Below are 25,389 nucleotides of genomic sequence, written 5' to 3'. Positions count from 1 at the left end.
GCACAGAGAAAAAATGTAAAAAAAAAAAAAAAAAAAAGTTAGTGAAAAAAGTTCTCCACAGCAATTTCCAAGGAAAAGCCATGAGCTCAGATCACTGAGATGCAAAAGCTACGCAGGACAAAGAAAAAAAGACAACCCGAAGAGGGACCCCACATGGATGCATGATATAGGGCAGGCTCAGTATGCGTAGTCAAAGTTCCAGAAACTTTGACATAAGTTTTCTGTGCTGGACCCATGTGTGAGAACTACCATCCTGCTTGTCCTAGGAGAATCTCCTGCATCTATGCAAAGCACAGATTAAAAAAACAAATGAGGAAAGTTCTGGAATGATTGTTCATGCAGGAAGTCCTGCACATGCTCAGTACATTAAAAACTAATTTTTCTTGAGAGAACTCTGCAATGTGCTGCTCGATGACTTCACCCATGAAGCATGGCTAATTCAGCCTGCTTATCAACAGAAATATATTAAGTGCAATGAGCAAAAAAGAAAGTTATGAAGGTAGCCAATGCTGATGATTTGGACAATTATAAATGATCACTAAATGAGATATTATACAAACAGTGCTGCATTTCTTTTTAATAAGGAAACCTTTTTATTTCAGAATTACTCTTTCCTTTTAGACCACAGAAATGAAGGAGTAAATATTTCATGTTAGGAATTTTGAAATATGTTCCATTTTCAAACGCATTTATTTTACTTTTATTCCTGTAAAAGGCAGCTACACTTTAAAGACCACACACTTGAAAGAAATATTTTCTTTAGAAAAGGACAAGGAGGAGGAGGAATCCATGCTTTATATTAAAAGCCGAAAGATGCAGTCCTGAGGTTTCAAATGTTAAAGCTTTCTCCACAGCCACAGGTTCCTTTGATGTTTGGATTATTGAAAACAAACTCGCTGGATAATTTATTTTCTACATAGTCCATTTCTGTTCCTAAAAGTGTTAGCTGTGCTTTCTTTTCAATGAAGACTCTAACACCTTGAAGAAAAAAAATAAGACAAGTACAATGTTTTAAATGCAGTAGAATGTATAAACAATTATCATTGCATCATAAAATTTGAGTATACAGGAAGTTGGTGCTAATTACACAATCATATTTTTTGCTACAGTCCAAATGAAATACTGACACATTAGAACAATACAATGTTTCTCAACCAGTGTGCTACGACTGGAGTGCTGGTGTGCCGCAGCTGCAGTCTCATTTCCTGTTTCCCTCCTGGCCTGCAGAATGTCCTCCTGCCAGCAGGGGGTGTCAGCAGCTGCACCTGCTTTCCCCTCTGCTGGCTCTCCTGTGCAACAGAAATTGCATGGCGCTCTGTAGTCTTGTGAGACCTGCTGTCTCCGTGCAGTTCAGATTGCAGAGGGAGGCTGGCAAAGGAGGAAGCAGCAGGAGGAAGACTTGAGTAAGCCTGCTCCCAGACTTGCTGTTCAGGGATTGGAGCGAAATGGGGAACGAGGTAGGGGTGTGTGTGTGTGTGGGGGGGGGGGGGGGGGGTGGAAGGAAAGGTGATGATACTAATAGATGGGGGACAGGGAAGATTATGATGATTTAAAGGGATGGGGAGGTAATTCCCAGAATGTTGGGAATTATTAAAAAGGGAATGGTGAATAAAACGGAAAATGTCAATGCCTCTGTATCGCTCCATGGTGAGACTGCACCTTGAATACTGTGTACAATTCTGGTCGCCGCATCTCAAAAAAAAGTTGCGATGGAGAAGGTACAGAGAAGGGCTACCAAAATAAGGGGAATGGAACAGCTCCCCTATGAGGAAAGACTAAAGAGTATTGGACTTTTCAGCTTGGAGAAGAGATGACTGAGGGGGTATATGATAGAGATGTTTAAAATCATGAGAGGTCTAGAACGGGTAGATGTGAATTGGTTATTTACTCTTTCAGATAATAGAAAGACTAGGGGGTACTCCATGAAGTTAGCATGGGGCACATTTAAAACTAATTGGAGAAAGTTCTTTTTTACTCAACGCACAATTAAACTCTAGAATCTGTTGCCAGAGGATGTGGTTAGTGCAGTTAGTATAGCTGTGTTTAAAAAAGGATTGGATAAGTTCTTGGAGGAGAAGTCCATTACCCGCTATTAAGTTGACTTAGAAAATAGCCTCTATTACTAGCAACGGTAACATGGAATAGACTTAGTTTTTGGGTACTTGCCAGGTTCTTATGCCCTGGATTGGCCACTGTTGGAAACAGGATGCTGGGCTTGATCTGACCCAGTATGGAATGTTCTTATGTTCTTAAAGTGGAGCGAGAGGGAAGGCGATGCCGGAGGAGGAGGGGGAGAGGGAAGGCGATGCCAGAGGAGGAGGAAGAGAGGGAAGGCGATGCCAGAGGAGGAGGGGGGAGAGGGGGAGAGGGAGAGAGGGAAGGCAATGCCGGAGGAGGAGGAGGAGGAGGATGACTGACGATATCAGGGGTGAGGAGGTGGAGAAAGAAGGTGATTATGCCAGGGGGTGCAGGAAAGTGGTGGTAGGAATGGGAAGGTGATGATGATTCGGGAGTTGGAGGGAGATAGGGAAGGGAAGAAGAAGATGATGCTAGGGGAAAGGCATGATTATAATTGCTGGGGGAGGAGGGAAGGGAGAAGGTGATGATTCCATGGGGTAGGGGGGAGAAGGAAGAGAAAGCGATGATGGGGAAGTGGGTGGTGTGCCACAAACAAAAAAGGTTGGGAACCACTGGACTAATAGGTCACGAAGTGAACAATTCCTTTAAGTAAAACACTGACTGACTGAATCCAGAGCTGGCAAAATATATTAAGGAGCACAGGAGACTGTCTAGGATGGCATTAAAAACAAAAAACAAAACCCACCACCCATGCTGGGAGTTTTTCCAACACTATCACCCTCTGATGTTCATGGCCCCATCTCTTCAGGTCCTCTGTTGCTCCAAAGCACTCTGGCCTGACTGTCATCAACAGCTGTTTCTGTGAATATGGGATCAAAGACTTCATGTATTCAATTCCTGCAGCAGCCCAGTCATCTTCCCTATGTGCTTTTTCATAAAATAGGAAACCCACTCCGGAGGGAGAGGAGTGTGGTTGCCATAGGGCTGCAAGCAAGTGGAAGCTAAAAGTTCATTTTTACAGAAACAGCTGCTGACAGCACCCAGAGAACGGGACCACCCAGTGCAGAATGGAGATACTTATCAGGTTAGGAGAAGGGTGGAGGCATGTGAAAGTTGCAGCAACCGGCAGTGAAGGCCTGAGGTGGGAGGGAGGAGAGGTTCCAAATCCTGGAGTCACACAGGATGGCAAAATTCATTGCACCAGCTTTGACTGAACCACTCTAAACAAAGCACCAGCAACCAGGCAACTGATAACATTTTAAAATGCCATATGAAGTCTCAGTTCAAAGTGCAGAAAAAATTATGCAAAGGAGTAAACCTGATACAGTTTCACCTACCTCTTCAGCTGGATCAAATTAGAGAAATTACTTACCTGATAATTTCGTTTTCTTTAGTGTTGACAGATGGACTCAGGACCAGTGTGTTTATGCTCTCCTGCCAGCAGATGGAGGAGCAAGCTGACGTCACAATATATATAAACCTGCAGTGACCCCAGCCTGCCAGTATTCTCTTCAAAAGCCAACTGTGGACAGACTAGCAAAAAAACTGGATTAAAACAGATAATCAGAACACCTGAACTCACATAAGATTCTAGGTATCCCAAGCTAGGGGACTGGATGAACACTTATCAATAATCCCTTGGGCCACAGAGCCCCACTGGATGATTATTGACACACACATACGGCAGCCAAGGGAGGAAGCAGACTCCATCTGATAACACTAAGGAAAACAAAATTATCAGGCAAGTAATTTATATATTTCCTAACATGTAGACAGATGGACTCAGGACTACCAAAACTACTCCCCAACAGGGTGGGAGGCTGCCTGCGGTCCAGTCAACACCGCACGTACAAAGGTTGCATCCGCCTGGGCCTTCACATCCAGACAATAAAACCTAGAAAAAGTGTATAAGGAGGACCACGTCGCAGCTCAGCAGATATAGACTAGAGATAACAGTCTAACCTCTGCCCATGACACTGCCTGAGCCATAGTGTAATGAGCCCTAACTTGAGTAGGCAACGGCTTTTCAGCATCCACATTACGTGATCGTGCCCACCTCCTTAATCCAATGTGCTATGGTAGCTCGTGAAGCCGGAACGCCCTGCTTACTCCCACCATGGAGAACAAACAGGCAAATTTGTCTTTCAAAAAGACTCAGAGACCCCCAGATACTGCATGACAAGACGCTTAATATCCAAGGAGCACAAAAGGTAAAACTCCTCCGCATCCCTGACCTTATACAGGGATGGCAAGTAAATGGACTGATTCAAATGAAAGTCTGAGACTACCTTGAGCAAGAAGGATGGAACAGTATGCAGCTGTAACGCCCCCGGAGTCACCCGAAGGAATGGCTCCCGGCAAGTCAAGGCTTGCAGCTCAGAAATCCAACACGCAGAAAATATAGCCACCAGGAACATCTTCAAAGTCAACAACCGTAAGGAAAGGCTACACAGTGGGCAGAACGTTGGGCCCCCTAAAAAGTCCAGGGAGGCCTAAGGTGCTTCACTCCCTTCAAAAAAACAGCCCACATCAGGATGAGATGACAAGGAAACACCATTCACCAGGCCTCTGATACAGGCAAGAGCCGCATCCCACACTTTCAAGGAATTATGGGCCAAGCCTTTATTCCACCCAAGGAAAAGCAGCCGGATCTAGACCAAGCCCAGAAGGAACTGGAGCTAGTCCCACAGAACTGCCCTCGCCAGCAGAGGAGCCAGTCAATGGAGAGCCAATATCTGGCATCCCCCCAGTCAAGGCAGTGACCAACCTATCATCAGAATGGGAAGAGCCAGGCTTAGCAAAATCTGAGGAAGACAACTCTCAATGAGAGTCTGAGCAGCACTGACACAGGTTAGAAGCCATGTCAGGCTGAGAAGCCCTAATATGACTGGCAGCACAAGTAGGAAGACGCTTAGGTTTCTTGCTTACCAGCGCTATCACTGCGGTAAACGTGTGTTGGAATGGCTCGTGCTCAAAAATGAAATGCACCCAAAAAATAAGCACCTAGAAGAAAGCACAGCAATGAGCATGCACAAGATAAGCACGTAAAAAATGTGCCCAAAAACAGAGTGCACAAAGCATGTGCAGAGCAGACTGCAGAACACGCACAAGAGCGAGTAAAGATGGCCGCCGCGGCCAACCATGCAACATGCAAGAAAAAAGCCTAAGTGTGGGGGACCTGGCTCACCAGGAGCTGCTCAACTTGCCAGGCTGCCCAGTTCGCCAACCCCAACAGCAGCAGGAACAAATGTCAGCACAGCGCGCCAAGAACAGATACCAGAGAAAGTCCTGAAAACCCTGTCTCTGATTCAGGTAAAACTATTTTTTTTTAAATTTTTATATAAACCTTACCTGAGCTCAGTGCTTACTGGCTGAGTACAGAGACGTGTCTGGCTGCAGAAGGGAGAGGGCATCTGCTGTCACCACCGCACTTGGTCTCCTGCACCCGCTGTCTTTCAGCTGAACTAGCAGCTAAGTCCACGCCGGGAAACCCAGCTACAGCCAGGCACACCTCTGAGGGACCACGGAAATCGCCTCAGGAATTCTCAACTGGGGAGGGACCTTTAGGTATCACCACAGAAGAGCAGGGCTTTCTTTTCCTGAATTTAGAAAGCACAGTTGCTTACCTGTAACAGGTGTTCTCCTAGGACAGCAGGATTTTGGTCCTCACATGTGGGTGACAGAATCAGATTGAGCCCAGCAGGGAAAACGTTTGCTATCTGCGCGTCCATTCGAGGGGCCCCTTCAGTCCCCCTTCAGTCTCGTAAGATAGCAAAATAGGAGTGAAAAAATAACACAAAATGAAGGAGAACCCAATATCATGGGGAGGCGGGCAGGATTCCTGAGGGCTAACATCCTGCTGTCCTAGGAGAATACCTGTTACAGGTAAGCAAATATTTCTTCTAGGACAAGCAGGATGGTAGGTCCTTACATGTGGGTGATTACAGAGCTCAAGACTGCCTCCTAGGAACAGAGGGACCCACAGTAGCCGAACAAGGTTCCAACGGGCATAACTGCAGCATTGTGGGAAGCAGGGGCAGTCTGGCTCCACAGAGAGCACGATAAGAACTGTTGGGTTCAAGACTGGAATAGATTACGGAGGACAGACTGGCCAAAAGCGCTGTCCTGGCAACTATACCTGTCGAGACAGTAGTGAGCCGCAAAGGTGTGGAGTGACCACACCAGGTCGCGACTCCGCAGATTTCAGTGATTGGCCCACCTGCGTGCGGTCCCTCTGATGCTGCCACAGCCCGCACAGAGTGAGCCTTCACTCTGCCGGGCAGCTGGAGACCTGCCTGCTTGTAGCAGAAGGCAATGCAATCCGCTAGCCAGTTGGAAAGGGTCTGCTTTCCCACTGCTGCTCCCAGCCTGTTGATGTCAAAGGAGACAAAGAGCTGGGTGGACTGTCTGTGCCTCGCTGTATGATCCAAGTAGAAAGCAAGAGCCCGTTTGCAGTCCAAGGTGTGAAGAGCATGTTCCCCTGGATGGGAATGAGGCCATGGGAAGAACGTGGGAAAGATAATTGACTGGTTGATGTGGAACGCAGTCACCATCTTCGGCAGGAATTTTGGATGCTTGCGTAACACTATACGATCATGGAAGAATTTCATGTAGGGAGCATACGTAACCAGGGCTTGGATCTCGCTGACCTGGTGAGCGGAAGTGATTGCCACCAGGAACATAACCTTCCAGGTGAGGAACTTCAGGTCACAGGATTTGAGAGGCTCAAATGGACGTCGCATGAGCCTTGCTAGGATTATGTTGATATCCCATGGGGTTGCTGGCGGGCGAAGCGGGGGCTTTAGTTGGACTAGGCCCCACATAAAACGCCTGACCAGTGGCTGGACTGAGATGGGTGCTCCAGCGATACCCCGGTGGTAAGCACTGAGGTTCAATTGGACTGAGCTGGTCTGGAGGCCAGACTCTGAAAGGTGCCATACATAATCCAGCAGGCAGGGAGCGGGCAGGAGAAAGGGTCTAGTCCGTGGCCCCTGCACCAGGTGGAGAAATATTTTCACTTTGAACTGTAGGATCTGCAAGTGGAAGGTTTCCGGGATTCAATCAAGACCCTGGACACTCCATCCGAGAGCTGCAAGGGCTGGAGGGTCATGCGCTCAACATCCACGCCATGAGGGCCAATGCCCGGAGGTTCAGGTGGTGCCTGGTTCTGCTGTAGGAGGTCGGGAGCAGTCCCCAGCAGAACCTGTGCGCTCATGGACAGGTCTTGGAGGAGAGGGAACCACACCTACCTTGGCCAGGAGAGTGCCACCAGGATCATGGCCCCCCCCCCCCCCCCGTCTTCTCACAGCTTCGTCAGAGTCCTTGAGAGAAGTGGGATTGGGGGGTACGCGTATATGAGACCTTGTCCCCATTAAAGGGAGAACGCGTCACAGGCCGTTAAGGTCCTTCCTCGGGATCAGGGAGCAGAACATGCTCACCTTGTGATTGTGGGGAGAGGCGAAAAGGTCCATGTCCGACTTGCCCCAGCGACAGAATAGGTTGGCTGCTTCTGCCGGGTTCAAGGATCACTCGTGTGTTTGGAAGGACCGGCTGAGGCAGTCCACCAATGTGTTTTGGTGGCCCGGCAGGTACGTGGCCTGCAGATACATCCCTTTGGGAGAGGGCCCAATCTCAGACCTGTAGCGCCTCCCTGCTTGTCGATGTATCACATCACCACCTGGTTATCCATTCTGATGAGGACAACCTGTCCTAGAAAGCCCACAGGGCAACTGGATCGCCCGCAATTCCAGAAAGTTTATCTGGCAGTGGGATTCGGCTGCAGTCCAAAGGCCCAGAGTATGCAGGCTGTCTGTGTGGGCCCTCACCCCCGAGGTGAGGCGTCGGTGGTGAGGGTCACCTGGGGCGGAGCAGGCTGGAATGGGAGTCCTATTTCCAGATTAGATAGGGCTTCCCACCAGGCTAGGGAGAGACGGAGAGGGTCTGAAACAGTCACCGGCACTTCCACATCTTGGGATGCCTGCCGCCATTGACATTACAAGGCCCACTGTGGGTCCCTCATCTGGAGGCGGGCCAAGGGGGTCACATGGTCAGAGGCCGCCATATGGCCCAGCAGGAGGAGCAGCAGTCTGGCTGGTACAGTCGCCCTGTTGCAAATGAAGGTAGCCAGCAAAGAGAGGGTGACGCTCGATTGCTGGGCAGTAAGGCTTTCACCTGAGCCGTATCCAACCTAGCACTGATAAAGTCCAGCTGTGGAGATGGATTGAGGTGTGACTTGGGAAAGTTGATAACGAATCCCAAAGTCGGTAAGGTGTTGACCGTCAAGGCTAGAGAGTTTGTGGCTCCGGAGTAAGAGTCGCTCCGGATCAGCTAGTCATCCAGGTATGGAAAGATGTGGACCGAGCGGCGCCTGAGATAGGAAGCCACCACCGCCAAGCATTTCATGAAGACGGCCCATCCAGTCTGCCCAGCAAGTTTCGCACTTTTTTTTTTTCTCATACTTATCTGTTACTCTTGGCTCTTAGTAACCTTTTGGTTCTATTTCCCTTCCACCCCCACCATTAATGTAGAGAGCAGTGTTGGAACTGCATCTAAGTGAAATATCTAGTTTAATTAGTTAGGGGTAGTAACCGCCGCAATAAGAAAGCTACACCCATGCTTATTTGTTTACCCAGACTAGGTAATTCAGTCCTTGTTGGTTGTCTGTATATAGATCCACTTTTCTTCATTCCCCCTGCAGTTGAAGCAGAGAGTTATGCTGGATATGCATTGAAAGTGAAGTATCAGACTTTCTCAATGTGGGCGTAAGCTTCCTTCAAGTCAAGGAAGCAGAGTCAATCTCCTCCAAGAAGGAGCGGAATCAGTGTGCCCAGAGAGAGCATCTTGAATTTTTCTCATACGAGAAAGTGGTTCAGTGCCTTGAGGGCAAGAATGGGGCGCAAGCTGCCGTTCCTTTTCAGAATGAGGAAGTACTTCAGTAGAAGCGTGCCCCCGCTGCTCACAGGGAACCAGCTCTACCGCACCTGCCACCAGAAGGGTGGAAAGTTCTGATTGGAGGATGACCTGATGGTTGCACGAATCCCACAATGGACATGGGGGAAAAATCGGTCTCTGGGTGCCAGCTGAAGTTCAAGCGGTAGCCCTGGCGGACAATGGAGAGAACCCATTGGTCCGAAGAGATCGCATCCCAGTGGCTGGCGAAGTGAAGGAGCCTGCCATGGACTGGGAGGGCCAGCCGCCAGGAGAACCAGCGTTTGGCTCGTGCCCCCTCGCTGTGAGTCAAAAGCCAGCAGACAGGGCCTGTTGTGGGGCTGGTTGGGCCCCCTGTATCCGCTGCTGCCAGCTGCAGCCTCTGGGACTGGGCCAGTAAGTCCGGGTGTGGGCAGCTAGAGAGAAGTACTTCTTTGGCCGGTAGAAGGGCTTGCGAGAACCTGGCCTGGAAGACTTCCTGGTGGAAGGGGCCTCAGAGGGACTGTCTGAGAGTTGCAAAAGGGTATCATGCTGATCATTAGTTGCATTATGACCTCTTTAACTTTATCCCCAAACAGGTTCCCTCCTGTGCAGGGTTGGTCCGCAAGTCTGTCCTGCACCTCCAGTCGGAGATTCTAAGCCAAGCCAGTCATCTGGCACAGATGCCCCGGTGGCTAGGCGGGCTGCAGTTTCAAAGATGTCATAGTCAACCTGACCTCGTGTCTACCAGCTTCAAAACCCAGCGTGCCAATGGCCACAAGGGACTCCTGCTGTTGCTGGGGGAGGCTCTCTGCAAACTCTTGGACCTGCTTCCACAGGCTGCAGTCATACACAGCTGGTAGGGCGCAATATGGGCCACCATAGACCTTGGAACATTTTTCTCTCAATGCTATCAAGCTCCCTATGTTCACACCCCAGGGGACAGAAGCATGTGTCCAGGAGCGTCTGGCTTTTTTTTTTTTTTTTTTTGGAGTAGACGCCACCACCGTAGACTGATGGGGTAAGTGCAGCCTTTCAAAGCCCACTGCCTGTTGAACCAGGTAAGTCGCATCAGCTTTCCTGTTCACCGGGGCCACCGATACCAGGTGTTCCCATATACGAAAGAGGAGCCTCTTAAAGATGTCGTGGACCGGCACCGCCACGATCACTTTTAGAGTGTCGATGAACTGGAGGACCTCCAGCATCTTATGATGGGAGTCCTCCTCCAACAGAAGCTGGAAGGGGATGGCTTCAGCCATGGCCCTTACAATGCTGGTGAACGATAGGTCCTCGGGCGGGGAGTGGCGCTGCTCCTCCGGAGGGGAAGGCTCCGAGAGGGGGTCGTCTGAGAACAAAGACAATGCATCCAAGGAGTCATTGCCCCACGGGTCATAGGGGCCCTCCTCCTCACTAGGGTCCAGATGCTGAGGGTGGGGACTGACAGGGGCACTAGGCCCAGGCCCCAAAGGCACAGAGGGCAGAGGGGGCACCCATGGCATTGATGGGCCCTTGGGCATCAGCGATGGTACGCCGGAGGGAACCGGCAGCAGCCTAGAGAACCGCGGGCATGGGCACCCGGTGCCCACGGACTCATCCTCCTTGGAGGACTCAGGAATCTGGATTGCTCTGGTGGAACCAGAAAGCAATGAGGAAGGCGATCTATAAAAGCCGTGAGGATTAAACAAGTGAAATAGATGTCAGATGTCCTTTAGAAATGCTTTATTTTGATAGGGACATGTTAAAAAATGCCCAACTCTGGTCGAGTTTCGCCACCCTTTAGGTGGCTTTCTCAAGCTACAATACATAAAAATTCAATAAAATATTATGAACACAAATCATTTGAAACCTGAAAAATATGACTTACAAAATTAAACAACTTAAAACCAAATAGACTTAGACATTACAACACAAAATGGTAACATTCAAATGTGGATATTGAATATAGGTGATATCAAGACATAGAGCTCCAAACACATTTATCAGTGTGAACATAAAACCAAAACAATACCGCAGCAGGTACATGTTTAAAAAAATATATAATTTATAAATACACAAAATAAATAGATACGGAATGCAAGAAATTAAGACAGTATCAGAAAGTTTTCGCTGGACATGGCTAATTGTAAAACCTTCTAATAGCGTAAGTAAACCTAAACAAAACAATGGCAGCAGATATATTAAAATCGCAAAGGTAAAGCACATACATAGCCACAAAGGGACAAGTAATCCTAAGGAATATATCATTGCCGCTTGTTATCTGACTGAAGTAAAATTTGGTATAACTTTTTCCTTAAAAATATAAAATATTAACAGATTACTTACGTAGTTAAATAGGCCACTGGGTTGTTATTAAAAAAAATTTGGGGGGTGAAATTAAACGGGTTTTGAATTAACTACTTTTGAATATAAAATAGAGGCTTGTATAGTTATAAGAGATTTTGGCTAATCAAAATGTGTAAGTTTCAATTTTTAACATTTAATTTACTATTTTAATTTTAGGTGTCTTTAATAAGAATGACAGTAATTTGATACCTATATTTTTAAGCTATACAGGTATTGTTTTGGTTTTATGTTCACACTGATAAATGTGTTTGGAGCTCTATGTCTTGATATCACCTATATTCAATATCCACATTTGAATGTTACCATTTTGTGTTGTAATGTCTAAGTCTATTTGGTTTTAAGTTGTTTAATTTTGTAAGTCATATTTTTCAGGTTTCAAATGATTTGTGTTCATAATATTTTATTGAATTTTTATGTATTGTAGCCCGAGAAAGCCACCTAAAGGGTGGCGAAACTCGACCAGAGTTGGGCATTTTTTAACATGTCCCGATCAAAATAAAGCATTTCTAAAGGACATCTGGCATCTATTTCACTTTGTTTAATCCTTGCTCCGGTGGAAGGCATTGGTGGCCGAGGAGGTATAGAGGGCCTCTTGGGCACCGGTTGCGTCTGTAGGGCGCCAAGAAGGACGTCCAGACGCTCCAGCAGGGGCACGAATATTGAAGGCGGAGGCCCAGGCACCAGTATGGGGGCCGGTGGCGCCGGCAGCTCGACGCTCTGAAGCACTTTGAGCACTGCCGATTGCACCCTGCAGTCAAGCTCCTCCTGGAAGTCCTGTGAAGTAAGGACTTAAGGAGGGGGATAAGGCATCGCCGAGACACCCTAGGAGGGAGCCTGAGGGGGCACAGCACCCAGCATCTTTGCCAGTGGGGAACGCCTCGGGCTTCCGGGAGCACCGGAGGATGGGGGCCGGTGCCTCTTCAATGGCAGCTCAGCAGCCACTGATTCCGCTCCGGAACCAGAACAGTGTCGGGATGGTGACCAGTTTCTATCCTTCATGGGTTTCCGGTGCTCGGCCTGGTCTTTCCCCGGCGCAGAGGAGGATGATGACCCAGAGATTAGGGGGAGGGGAAAGATCACAGAGGATTGATCTCATTCTCCACGATCCTTAGGTGTACTGGAGAATGGAACTGCCAGAGGAAGGGAAGCGGATGATTCCCCGCAGTCCTTTGGTGTAGAGAACACAGATGCCAAAGCGGAGGTTTTCAGGGAGCCAAAAAACTTCTCCATTTTATTCAGGTGAGCACGATGCCCTTTGGGGGTCATTTGATTGAACCACCACCACCCTTGGACGTTATGCAAGGATACAGACCTCTTGCGGCTCCGTGATGGACATGGTCTGCAGGCACTGGGGGCATCGTTGAAAATCCAGCGACGCCATCAAAAAAGGAGGCTGGCGGGCAGTCGATGACAGACGGGCCCCAGAAATGGGAGTCAGGAGTCAACCACGAATAACAATAGTAAAAGCCAAGGGCACCTATTGGAGGAAGCAACCACGAAGAGGGACCAGATGCAGAAAGGAAAAAACACCCCCAAAATTATGCAAAAACGCTTTCAAGGGTTTGGAGCCCCACAACTGCGAGGCTGTTGCAGTGTGGAAAAGAGGCTGAAGAGAGACCTTGCGTGGACGGGCATGCTCAGTCTGCCAAAGTTTCTAGAAACTTTGACAAACGTTTTCCATATCTGGCTCCATCTGATGATGTCACCCACATGAGAACTACCATCCTGCTTGTCCTAGAAGAATTTCAAATTTCTCCTTTCATTAAGCTCAAAGCAGTTCACAGAGGGAGAGGCACGTCCACCATCTGCTGGAGACGGAGAATACTGGCAGGCTGGGGTCACTGCAGGGTTCTATATACTGTGTCATCAGCTTGCTCAGCCTCCATTTGCTGGCAGGGGAGCATAAACCCAGCGGTTCTGAGTCCATCTGTCTACATGCTAGGAAAACCTATTTTACACCATGAAAAAAAATCTGCCACTGGCTGAGTATTTTGATATTGGGTCATTTACACAGCTTAGGGATTTAGCAAAATTGACAATTCTTTGCAGTTTCCTTGTAACATTACAGTACCATACACTGGCCTCATATTATCAATTCAGACCAATTGGATTCAGTGTTTTTCAAATGTTTGACATAGGATTGTCAATATAGTCACTTTCAAGGAAATGGGAAATTTAAAATTCTTTAAGTAGCTTTGCTGTAAAACTTTTTTTTGAAGGGTAAATACTACTAATAGCTCTACGTACCTTTAAAATCATAAAGGTACAAAAAAACAAGGCAGTCAAATGTGCATGAGTGAATCCAGGGCTGGCACAATATAATGAATGTTTAATTTTATGCTGATACAGTAAAGTTGTTAGACAGCACTCATTTTATGCCTTTAAAATAACATACATGTTGATATGGTTTGTGCGTTATTATGGATGTTTTTATTGTAATCAGTTGTGAACATTGGAGTATGCAAACATTTTTTGTAAAATATGGCAATGTCCTATTGGGGGAGATTATTAACTGAAGGAGGGTTGGACTACATGATCAGTTTTCCAAAAAGATAAAGGTCACTACTGGAGTAGCACGGGGATCTGCACCAGGTCCTGTGCAGTTTAACAACTAGAATGATCTGCAAAAGAGAATGAGTGAGGTGATCAAATTTGCAAATGACTTGAAATTATTGTTAATAACATCAGAAGGACCTTGTGAGACCAGGAGACTGAGCATTGAATGGCACATGAAATTTAGTGTGGAAGAGTGCAAAGTGATGCACAAAGGGAAAAAAAAATAATCCTAACTGATTGTTAAGGACCTGGTAACAGTGTTCCAGGCTTTGGCTCAGTAGGCTAGACCAAAGCTTCTCAACCTCTTTCCCCATCGGGACACACCTGACAGACCACGTTCACATGTGTGACACACTGCTCATTACAATTCACTGTGGAAATGAAAAATAAAAGGCCCAGTATTATTTTTATTGTTAAGAATGATACAAGGGAAAGATAAGTACTCTGAATAGAAATTGTATAAATAGTAAACATCCCAAAGCAGCACCAACTTCCAGCACTCAATCAGTAACCACCTTACCTAAGAAAAGGCAACACCGAGATTATTACACCAGGCCTTAAGACACCAGTAACCCTCCTATTAGGAAAAAGGAACAAGCCAGGCTGCTATAGAGCCCTACATAGAAACTACACACCAGCAGAAAACCTCACCTTAGTCACATGTGCAGACTCTCACCTAACAAAGAATAAAGAGACCATAAGTCATAAACAGAAACATGCAGACCAAAACTGAACTGGAAACCGCAATAAGCCAGAGACTTCGTATGCAGTGTAAAAAAAAAAAGGAAAAAGAGAATCACCACCAGGCCTCAAAACAAATTAAGAAATATAAAATCAATAGCAGTAAAATCATACTAATAAAAAGAACAGATTTCAAAATGGCTGATGAATGGAATATTCAATAATTAAAAACAAAAAAATTTCTAGATACCAATAAAATATTTCAAAATAGCAGACACAAAGACCCAATAATGAAAAATATGAATAAAAAATGCTTTGGTTGCCATACCTGGGAACGTTTGATATCCAGGTGCCCTGAAATTGTTTTGAATTAGCAGAAGGAATGGTTTGCTTGCAACTTTCTCCTCTCTCTCACACTGGCTCTCAGTCAAACACATATACACATGCTCTCGCTCTCTCTCATTTATATAGGCTCTTAATTACATTTACACCCATAGACTTTCAATCTCACACTTACACATATGCTCTGTTTCTTACTTGCACACAGGCAGGCAATCACATACTCACATGCTCTCACCTACTAGGGATGTGAATCGTGTCCTCGATCGTCTTAACGATCGATTTCGGCTGGGAGGGGGAGGGAATCGTATTGTTGCCGTTTGGGGGGGTAAAATATCGTGAAAAATCATTAAAAAATCGAAAAATCGAAAAATCGAAAAACCGGCACATTAAAACCCCCTAAAACCCACCCCCGACCCTTTAAATTAAATCCCCCACCCCCAAATAACTTAAATAACCTGCGGGTCCAGCGGCGGTCCGGAACGGCAGCGGTCCGGAACGGGCTCCTGCTCCTGCATCTTGTCGTCTTCGGCCGGCGCCATTTTCCAAAATGGCGCCGAAAAATGGCGGCGGCCATAGACGAAAAAGATTGGACGGCAGGAGGTCCTTCCGGACCCCCGCTGGACTTTTGGCAAGTCTCGTGGGGGTCAGGAGGCCCCCCACAAGCTGGCCAAAAGTTCCTGGAGGTCCAGCGGGGGTCAGGGAGCGATTTCCCGCCGCGAATCGTTTTCGTACGGAAAATGGCGCCGGCAGGAGATCGACTGCAGGAGGTCGTTCAGCGAGGGTTCCGGCGCCTCGCTGAACGACCTCCTGCAGTCGATCTCCTGCCGGCGCCATTTTCCGTACGAAAACGATTCGCGGCGGGAAATCGCTCCCTGACCCCCGCTGGACCTCCAGGAACTTTTGGCCAGCTTGTGGGGGGCCTCCTGACCCCCACGAGACTTGCCAAAAGTCCAGCGGGGGTCCGGAAGGACCTCCTGCCGTCCAATCTTTTTCGTCTATGGCCGCCGCCATTTTTCGGCGCCATTTTGGAAAATGGCGCCGGCCGAAGACGACAAGATGCAGGAGCAGGAGCCCGTTCCGGACCGCTGCCGTTCCGGACCGCCGCTGGACCCGCAGGTTATTTAAGTTATTTGGGGGGGGTTCGGGAGGGTGGGGGATTTAATTTAAAGGGTCGGGGGTGGGTTTTAGGGGGTTTTAGTGTGCCGGCTCACGATTCTAACGATTTATAACGATAAATCGTTAGAATCTGTATTGTATTGTGTTCCATAACGGTTTAAGACGATATTAAAATTATCGGACGATAATTTTAATCGTCCTAAAACGATTCACATCCCTATCACCTACACCAGCTCTCAATCACAGACACACATGCTCTCTCTCACACAGACTACTCCTGGGAGAATTCTGAGCAAAAAAATTTAAAATTCTGTACACAAAAACGTAAGTATGCAAAATTCTGTCAACTTTATATTTGTCAAAATAACACAGTTTACATGACAATCTTTAAGTAATTACATTTTAAATTAATACAGAAAAAGTTTTACTTAAAGATGCAGAATTTTAAATATTTTGAACAGAATTTCTCTAGAAATTCACTTTAAGAGTGTCTCTTCCACTTGTTCTCCCTACTTTCCTGGCCACTTTGCCCTCTCAGGCCCCAACTCCTCCACCTCTAGGCTCAACCCTTTCCACTCTAATCGCCAACCCAGAATTTGACCCCATTCTCAATACTGCCTCTCCCTCAGCTCCCTCCCTCTCTCGCACACACACACATACAGGGTCCCTCTCTCTTGCATGCACACCCATACAAGCTCCCTTTCTCTCTCACACAGGCTATGTATCTTTCACATGCACCCCTTCACACAGGCTCTCTCTCACACATTCACAATCCCTTCACACAGGCTAGCACCCTCGCATACATAAGATCACTTTTTTTTTTTTTTTTTTTTTATACACACCAGCTCCCAATCTCTCACACATTCACAATCTCTTTATAAAGCTCCCTCTCTCTGGAACCCACACTCAAGCACTCCTCTCCCCCCACCCCCACACATTCACTCTTACCGGGGGCCTTTATCTTTCCGCGAGCAGAGCGCATCACGTCACTTCATCTGTGCTGCGAATGGCACATGCTCCATTCACGGCATGCCGGGGTCTCCTCTGCCATTTTCTGCACAGAATTTTGCAATTCTGCACAGTGCAGAATTCCCCCAGGACTAAAACATACAGGTTCTCAATCATACACTTACATTCATGCTCTCTCTCTCTCTCACACACAGGATCTCAATCAATCACTCACACACACACAGTATCTCAAACACATATGTTTGCTCACACTCTCTCTCCTCCCCATTCCCTGAACTAGCAGCAGCCTCCTCTACTTCCAGCCCTTGCGGCTTTGAGAAAGGAATCCCATCAGTCATGGGGGCTGATGTTGCTCCTCTTTTGCTCCAAGCCACACCTCTCCAGGCCGATGCTACCCGCACTAGCATATTCTTCTTCCTGCACGTGTGGCTGCTGCATACCACTTCCTCTTCTGGGCCACAGAGGGGGGGGGGGGGGGGCGCAGGAAGAAGAGACCATGTTGGTGCCGCTGACTCCAGCTCTTCTGCTGCGTTCTGCCTGGGCTATCAGCATTTTAAGCCTGGGTGGAGGATGAGTTCCCATTTCGCTGGGGTAGGGGGAACAGCTGGGCCAGCGGGGGACCAGGAAGTGTGGTGTCCCACACCTGTGCGTGCTTGGCGACACACCAGTTGAGAACCGCTGGACTACACAACTGCAGGTCTACCAAAAACTGCTGATTCATCACACTGCCATCCAGTTGGTGGAGCACACAAAGCTAGGGACCCAGTTCATCCATAATGTTCTCTCTTTTGATTACTAATAGAATATTGTGTGACATTTAAATGCATGAATATGGCTCTTATTTATCTGATATCTCTGCAGTCTGTGTGTCACTTTGTTCTTTGTAATCCTCTCACAAGACATTATTAATTAATGGTTCCAGATGCAGATGATGGCTTGAGAAAGATATAGGCACCATTATGTTTTAAGTAGTAGCCCACAGAATCTAGAAAAGCTTTCTTAGAGTGAAGGCTAATTCAGGACTCCCTTCTTTTTCAGAAGAAAAGATGCTTGGTTATTCCATACAGCCTTCACTAATGATAATTAGGGAGAAAGTTCAGTCTATGACTATGGAATTGTGGGGATCGATGAGAGGTCAAGAAAGGATGTTTCTTGTATATTTTGGATTTTATGTTTAAATCCAATTTTTATGCTATCACTTTGGGTCTGTTGAAAAATGTGATTCAAATAAAATAACTACAGATACACAAATCTAGGTTCTGTATTAGGAAATACTACTCAGGAAAAAAGGTCCATGGAGTCCTTGTGGACAATACATTGAAATCCTCAGCTCAATGTGTGGCAGTGGTCAAAAAAGCAAATAGATTGTTAGGAATGATCTAAAAAGGAACGGAAAATAAAACAGAAAATATATTGCCTCTGTATTGATTCATGGAACAAATACTCCTTGAATATTGTGTGCAGTGCTGGTTGCCCCATCTTAAAAAAATAAGGCATAGTGGAACTAGAAAAGATGCAGAGAAGGGCATAGAAATGATATAGGGGAATTCATTCCAATCCCTTTTCCCCTAAGATGAGAGGCTGCACAGCTATGAAAAAAAGATGGCTGAGAGGGGACATGATAGAAGTTTAAGAAATCATGAGTGGAATGAAATAGGTAAATAATTGAATGATTATTTACCCTTTCAAATACAAAAACAAGGCAGCACAATGAAACTACCTGCAGTTTAAAAACAAATTGAGGACTAGCCTGATAAATAATTCTAGGAGTTGCAAAGAATTAGCAGCACAAAATACTTAAGCACTCACAAATCATTCTACAATTGGAAAATGACTGACCACTTTCACATATATGTTCTAAAGTCACTGAAATGAAAATAAAAAAACACAACTCTAGAGACAAAATGTTATATTACCTTTAAATCTATGCCTTCTAGAATATTCATACCAGAAGAAAGTCAAGAACTATGACAAAAATGCAGTCACCAGGGACTAATGGTAATCATAACATATTTGGCATCCACTTTGCATTTGTAGATGGCCAAATGACAATTACGTTTATGAGGGATATTCTGGAGCTAAGGAATTCTTACCGCCAATGAAGCTGAGACACATCAAAAGGCAATATGTAAAAATCCTCTTAACACATCTGCTTAGAGAGTCATTGAGATCTTGCCCTCTTTCCCATTTATGTTTCCATAAAAGAAAAAGGTTCTGCTACTGAAAGAAGCCTCTGATGTCACCGTGTAGCACAACTTATTGGGCCAGATATTGAAAGTGTGTTTAGTGCTAGATATCCAGATAAGTAGGATTTATATTAAAAACATAAATAAAGTTTTTAATGAAGAGGCAGATCTCACCATCTTGAAGTACTTCTTCATCTGACATGCCTTTTGTCTTTGTATACTCTAATGAATAAGAAAGACCGTTGCACCCTCTGGTACGAACACCAACTTTTAGACCAATCTGCAAATACAAAAAGATGTATAATTCCCCATTTTTAAAACATCAAAATATTAGATTTCAGGCAATAAAAAAATATTTAGAAGGCTAAAATTCTATCCCATTGTTTTGTTTTTCTACTAGGATTATTGACATTGTGGCACTTAAGCAACTGAATATGATCTTCAAAAAATAGATGCAAGTAAAATCTCAGTTGCCTTGCCATAGCTAAATAAAGTTATAGCAAAATGAGACCACAATAGTGTGAAAATGCATGCAAATCGGTTTTGCAGAAGTCCAAGGAGTGGGAGTGTCTTACACACTGTGCTTGCACAAATTCACCAATGAGAGACTTAAGTAAAAATAAGCTCACTTACAAAAACAAAATAGCAGTATAGTATCATATGTGCTGTTACACTACCTAAATGGCTACTTTGACAATTTTATATGGCTGCATACATGTTGGCGGGGGTTATTAGACACACACACACACCGATGCAATTACTAGTTTGCCCAGGTAAGGGATAGGACCTCCTAACCCCCCCTAATTAAATAGCCTCCCTTTTATCCTCTTAGTACCAACCCTTAAAACCCCACAGACTAGCCTAGATTTCTTTAATTACTCGTATGCCATCCATAGCAGAAGTAAAATTACACGGTAGGAGACCCTGGTGCACACTCGTGCATATAAGTATTTACGGGCTGGGTTCATTCATAAATCCAGGAAAACCCATGTCCCGCTCAGACACGCAATGTCCCACTTTTCCAAAAAGCTTTTTGTGCGAATACCAGGAGATATGCAGGTGCGTGGGTGCACGCCAGCCCATCTTCTGCACATATCTCCCAGCTCTGGCACATGTAGGGCTTTTAAAATTCATCTTTTGATGAAGAAGTGCATAGTATTTGAGTCCCATTTTCATGAGTTTCTTCATAGAAAGCAGCAACGGACTGCCAACCCTATATCTGTTGCTTTTGTACCCAAACGTTATAAGTTCAGTAAGACATCCTATAAAAATGCTGGCAAACATTTTGTGGGTAGGAATTTGTTTATATAGTATAACAAAGTAAACATGTAAAAGTAATTTACAACTCTGTGCAAAGTTTACGTACCCCTAGTCAAATTGCATCAATGAAACTAAGTTAACAGATGCTGACAACCTGTACATGGTACAAAATTAAACATAAAACAAAGATGTGAGATTAAATGTATGGATTGTCCAACGCCACAAAATAAAAAAAAATTTATTTAGTTTTAATAAAGGGCAAGCAAGCTCAAAGAATACATATACTAGAACTCCTACGACACTGACTTTCACATGAGCTGCAACAGGAAGGACAAATAACTGAAGTTAAAATTCATAAGAGGACAAATCAGCCATGGCAACATATAAATGGGAGTCTTACTGAAAAACTTAACATAAAATAACACTTGTAAAATGTGGAAAAACTCCTCTCAATTAGTGCTCCATCAATATAAAAGTATATCTTACTACCTCACTAACTGGACATTCGCTTGTGGAAACTGCAAGGTTTGCGCTTTTATCTTTAAATTACATGCTTTGTCCATCTTTTTCAACAAAAACACACTTTATATTTTTCATCTGAATGTTCATTAATGGGTGTCATTCATGTCACATCCTGTGCCCATGTCCCTTGCTCTACATAGCAAAAAACTCTTCAGATACACACACAAACGTTTGAACACTGCTGCTGTATTCTGCATGTCCATGTAGATGCTCCTTTGGTTGAGCACTGGACAATGGAACAGCATACTATTTCTGACCTCCATTTCTTTGTTAAGGAACACTGTAGACTCTCCTCCCGTGGAGAAAGCTTCTCCGTGTTTTCTCATCCAACAAGAACGGCGATAGATCTACATGTTAAATACAATACAGCCTTTTGTACGTGTGCATCTGATGCAAAGAGCTCTTGTCTCTGAGAATGAGTCTGATCTCTGGAGGCTAGCGTGGCAGACCTGGAGGAGCTGAGGCAGAGGTATATAGATGAGACCTTCAGGGACATAGTAGCCAAGTCCCAACTTTTCCAAGGCAGCACCAGGGCTGCCAGTCTGGAAGAAGGTCTCATGATCGGAAAGCATCAACCTGGTGCAGCAGGAAAGGATCCTGTAGCAAGGACCTGCTCTCCAGGTGCATTGTCCTTTCGCACCAAGGATGTCTCTCCAAGGCCTACTGCCCAGGAGGGAAGGGTTAGGTAAGCAGTCATAGTTAGGTGATTCGATTATTAGGAATGTAGACAGCTGTGTGGCTGCTGGGCATGAGGTTCGCCTGGTAACATGCCTACCTGGTGCGAAGCTGGCGGACCTCACGCATCACCTACATAGGATTTTAGACCGTGCTGGGGAGGAGCCAGCTGTCGTGGTACATGTGGGTACCAACAAAATAGGAAAATGTGGGAAGGAGGTTCTGGAAGCCAAAATTTAGGATCTTAGGTAGAAAGCTGAAATCCAGAACCTCCAGGGTAGCACTCCCTGAAAAGCTCCCTGTTCCACACACACAAACACGTCCCCAGAGGCAGGCAAAGCTCCGGAATCTCAATGTGTGGATGAGACTATGGTGCAAGGAAGAGGGATTTAGTTTTGTTAGTAACTGGGGACTCTTTGGGGAAGGGGGTCTTTTCTGAAGGGATGGGCTCCACTTTAAATTGGGGTAGAACCAGGCTGCTAGTACTATCTTCTTTTTAAACTAGAACAAAGGGGAAAGCAGATAGTCGCTCAGCAGCGCATGGTTCGGAGGGAAGTATCTTCAAAAGATATTGATGATGCATTAGAATTAGGGCATCCCAACAGTGAGGTTCCAATAAGACAAGTAGACCAAGGGTCTGTAATTAGAAACTAACCCGAGCTAAAAGATTCCAATTTATCCCTATCAATTAAAAAGCAGAATGAAAATACAAACAAAAAAACACCCTTTGAAATGTTTGTATGCTAATGCCAGAAGTAAGACGAGAGAGAATTAGAATGTACAGTAGTGAATGACAGACAGACTTAACTGGCATCTCAGAGACATGGTGGAAGGAGGATAACCAATAGGGACAATGCTATACCGGGGTACAAATTATATAGCAATGACAGAGGAGCATCTGGGAGGCGGTGAAGCGCTTTATGTCTGGGATGGCATAGAGTCCAACAGGATAAAGATCCTGCATGAGACTAAATGCAAAATTGAATCTTTATGGGTAGAAATCCCTTGTGTGTGTTGGGGGAAGACTATAGTGATAGGAGTATACTACCGTCCACCTGGCCAAGATGGTGAGACTGATAGTGAAATGCTAAGAGAAATTAGGGAAGCTAACCAAATTGGTAGTGCAGAAATAAAGGGAGATTTCAATTACCCCAATATTGACTGGGTAAATGTAACATCAGGATAAGCTAGAGAGATAAAGTTCCTGGATGGAATAAATGACAGTTTTATGGAGCAATTGTTTCAGGAACAGATGAGAGAGAGAGCAATTTTAGATCTAATTCTCAGTGGAACACAGGATTTGGTGAGAGAAGTAATGGTGGTGGGAACGCTTGGCAATAGTGATCATAATATGATCAAATTTGAATTAATGACTGGAAGGGGGACAGTAAGCAAATCCACAGCTCTAGTTCTAAACTTTCAAAAGGAAAACTTTGATAAAATGAGAAAAATAGTTAGAAAAAACTGAAAGGAGCAGCTACAAAAGGTAAAAATGTGTGCAAGAGGAATGGGCATTGTTAAAAACAAACAAAAAAATACCATCCTAGAAGCACAGTGTAGATGTATTCCACATATTAAGAAAGGTGGAAGGAAGGCAAAAAGATTACCGGCATGGTTAAAAGGTGAGGTGAAAGAGGCTATTTTAGCCAAAAGTCCTTCATTCAAAAATTGGAAGAAGGATCCAACAGAAGAAAATAGGATAACTCAAAAGCGTTGGCAAGTTAAATGTAAGACATTGATAAGACAAGCTAAGACAGAATTTGAAAAAAAGTTGGCCGTAGAGGCAAAAACTCACAGTAAAAACTTTAAAAAAATATATCTAAAGTAGAAAGCCTGCAAGGGAGTCAGTTGGACTGTTAAATGATCGAGGGGTTAAAGCGGCACTTAGAGAAGATAAGGCCATCGCAGAAATTTTAAACGATTTCTTTGCTTCAGTGTTTACTGAAGAGGATGTTGGGGAGATACCCATTCTGGAGAAAGTTTTCATGAGTAATGATTCAGATGAACTGAACCACATCACAGTGAACCTGGAAGATGTGGTAGGCCTGACTGACAAACTGAAAAGTAGCAAATCACCTGGACCAGATGGTATACACCCCAGGGTTCTGAAGGAACTTAAAAATGAAATTTCAGATCTAATTAGATACAATTTGTAACCTAGCATTAAAATCATTCATTGTACCTGAAGACTGGCTAATGTAACACCAATATTTAAAAAGGGCTCCAGGGGCAATCTGGAAAACTGCAGACCAGTTAGCCTCACTTCAGTGCCAGGAAAAATAGTGGAAAGTGTTCTAAAGATCAAAATCACAGAACATAAAGACAGACATGGCTTAATGGAACAAAGTCAACCTGGCTTTATCCATGTGCCTCACAAATCTGGTTCACTTTTTTGAAAGGGTTAATAAACAGGTAGATATAGTGTATTTTGATTTTCAGAAGGCATTTGACAAAATTCCTCATGAAAGGCTTCTAAGAAAAGTAAAAAAGAAGTCATGGGATAGGTGGCAATATCCTTTCATGGATTACAAACTGATTAAAAAGAGACAGGAAACAGTAGAATTAAATGGTCAATTTCTCAGTGGAAAAGGGTAAATAGTGGCGTGCCTCAAGGATCTGTACTAGGACCCGTGCTTTTCAATATATTTATAAATGATCTGGAAAGGAATACGACGAGTGATGTAATCAGATGATACAAAATTATTCAGAATAGTTAAATGACAAGCAGATTGTGATAAATTGCACGAGGACCTTATGAGACAAGAAAATTGGGCATCCATATGGCAGATGAAAATTAATGTGGATAAGTGCAAGGTGATGCATATAGGAAAAATGATATATGTGCCTGAGCAAGAAAACCAACATGGAGAAGGCAAATGACCCAGAATCCTCTGCTATCTTAGCCTATGTGAACACCAAATGACTTACTGAGCCTGACCTATAGGAATTCCAAGGACACCTGGACAGCAATTGAAGCTGGCGCCATGTTGTGATGCTTAATTATAGGGTCGCAAAAGCAGAAGGCAACGGTTGGAGCTTCAGGCTATAGAGGAACCATTTTTAAGGGGCATCTGTAAACACAGCCTAAGATGTGTTAATTGCCCTGACCAGCAAGATTCTAACAGAGCAAAGGACTATCTAAAGAATGATGGTAAATGGGCCTTACCTTGGAGAAATAAGGTAGCTTAGGGATAATCTGATCATTTTATCATGCTGCTGACATGACAATCTATGTAAATTATTCTCTGGGTAGTCACGCACTTCTAGAATTTCTAACCTAGTACTATATTGTATTTTACCAATAAAAGAAGGATCAGTTCATATACACGATGAGATGCTGGTAGTCAGTTTGCCAGAGAAATAGCATCAGCATCTCCCAAGAATACTTAAATTGATCAATAAAAAAAAATAATTATACTTTCTACAAAATCTAAATGTTCTTATATCTCTGGATGTGTGTCATAATGGCCTGGTGCTTAACAAAAAATAACCAATGCTGTAGTTACACGATGTTAGCTCCTAATATGGAACCTACTACCCAGGAAAGATCTAGGTATCACAATGGATAATATATTAAAATCGTGGGCTCAGTGTGCTGTGGCAGTCAAAAAAGCAAACAGAATATTAGGAATTATTAGGAAGGGAATGGTGAATAAAACGGAAAATGTCATAATGCCTCTATATCGCTCCATGGTGAGACCCCGCACATTGAATACTGTGTACAATTCTGGTCGTCGCATCTCAAAAAAGATAT

At 44.8% G+C, this 25,389-nt stretch overlaps 1 protein-coding gene across 1 annotated transcript in view; it reads right to left on the bottom strand.

The window, feature by feature from the left end:
- Positions 1–429: 429 nt before the first annotated feature.
- ISCA1 (iron-sulfur cluster assembly 1) overlaps positions 430–25,389 on the bottom strand; it is a 55,426-nt gene continuing 30,466 nt past the window's right edge. Inside the window, exons 3-4 of the mRNA XM_029617164.1 lie at positions 19,353–19,458; positions 430–978 (exon numbers count right to left, since the gene is read on the bottom strand). Of these exons, the coding sequence (XP_029473024.1) occupies positions 830–978; positions 19,353–19,458 (255 nt within the window). The 3' untranslated portion in view covers positions 430–829. The remainder of the gene's footprint in view (positions 979–19,352; positions 19,459–25,389) is intronic.

The sequence above is a fragment of the Rhinatrema bivittatum genome, chromosome 1, assembly GCF_901001135.1.
Source record: "Rhinatrema bivittatum chromosome 1, aRhiBiv1.1, whole genome shotgun sequence".
Taxonomy (NCBI): Eukaryota; Metazoa; Chordata; class Amphibia; order Gymnophiona; family Rhinatrematidae; genus Rhinatrema; species Rhinatrema bivittatum.
Note: the sequence above shows the minus strand (reverse complement) of the source record. Positions and strands in the feature narration are given on the sequence as shown.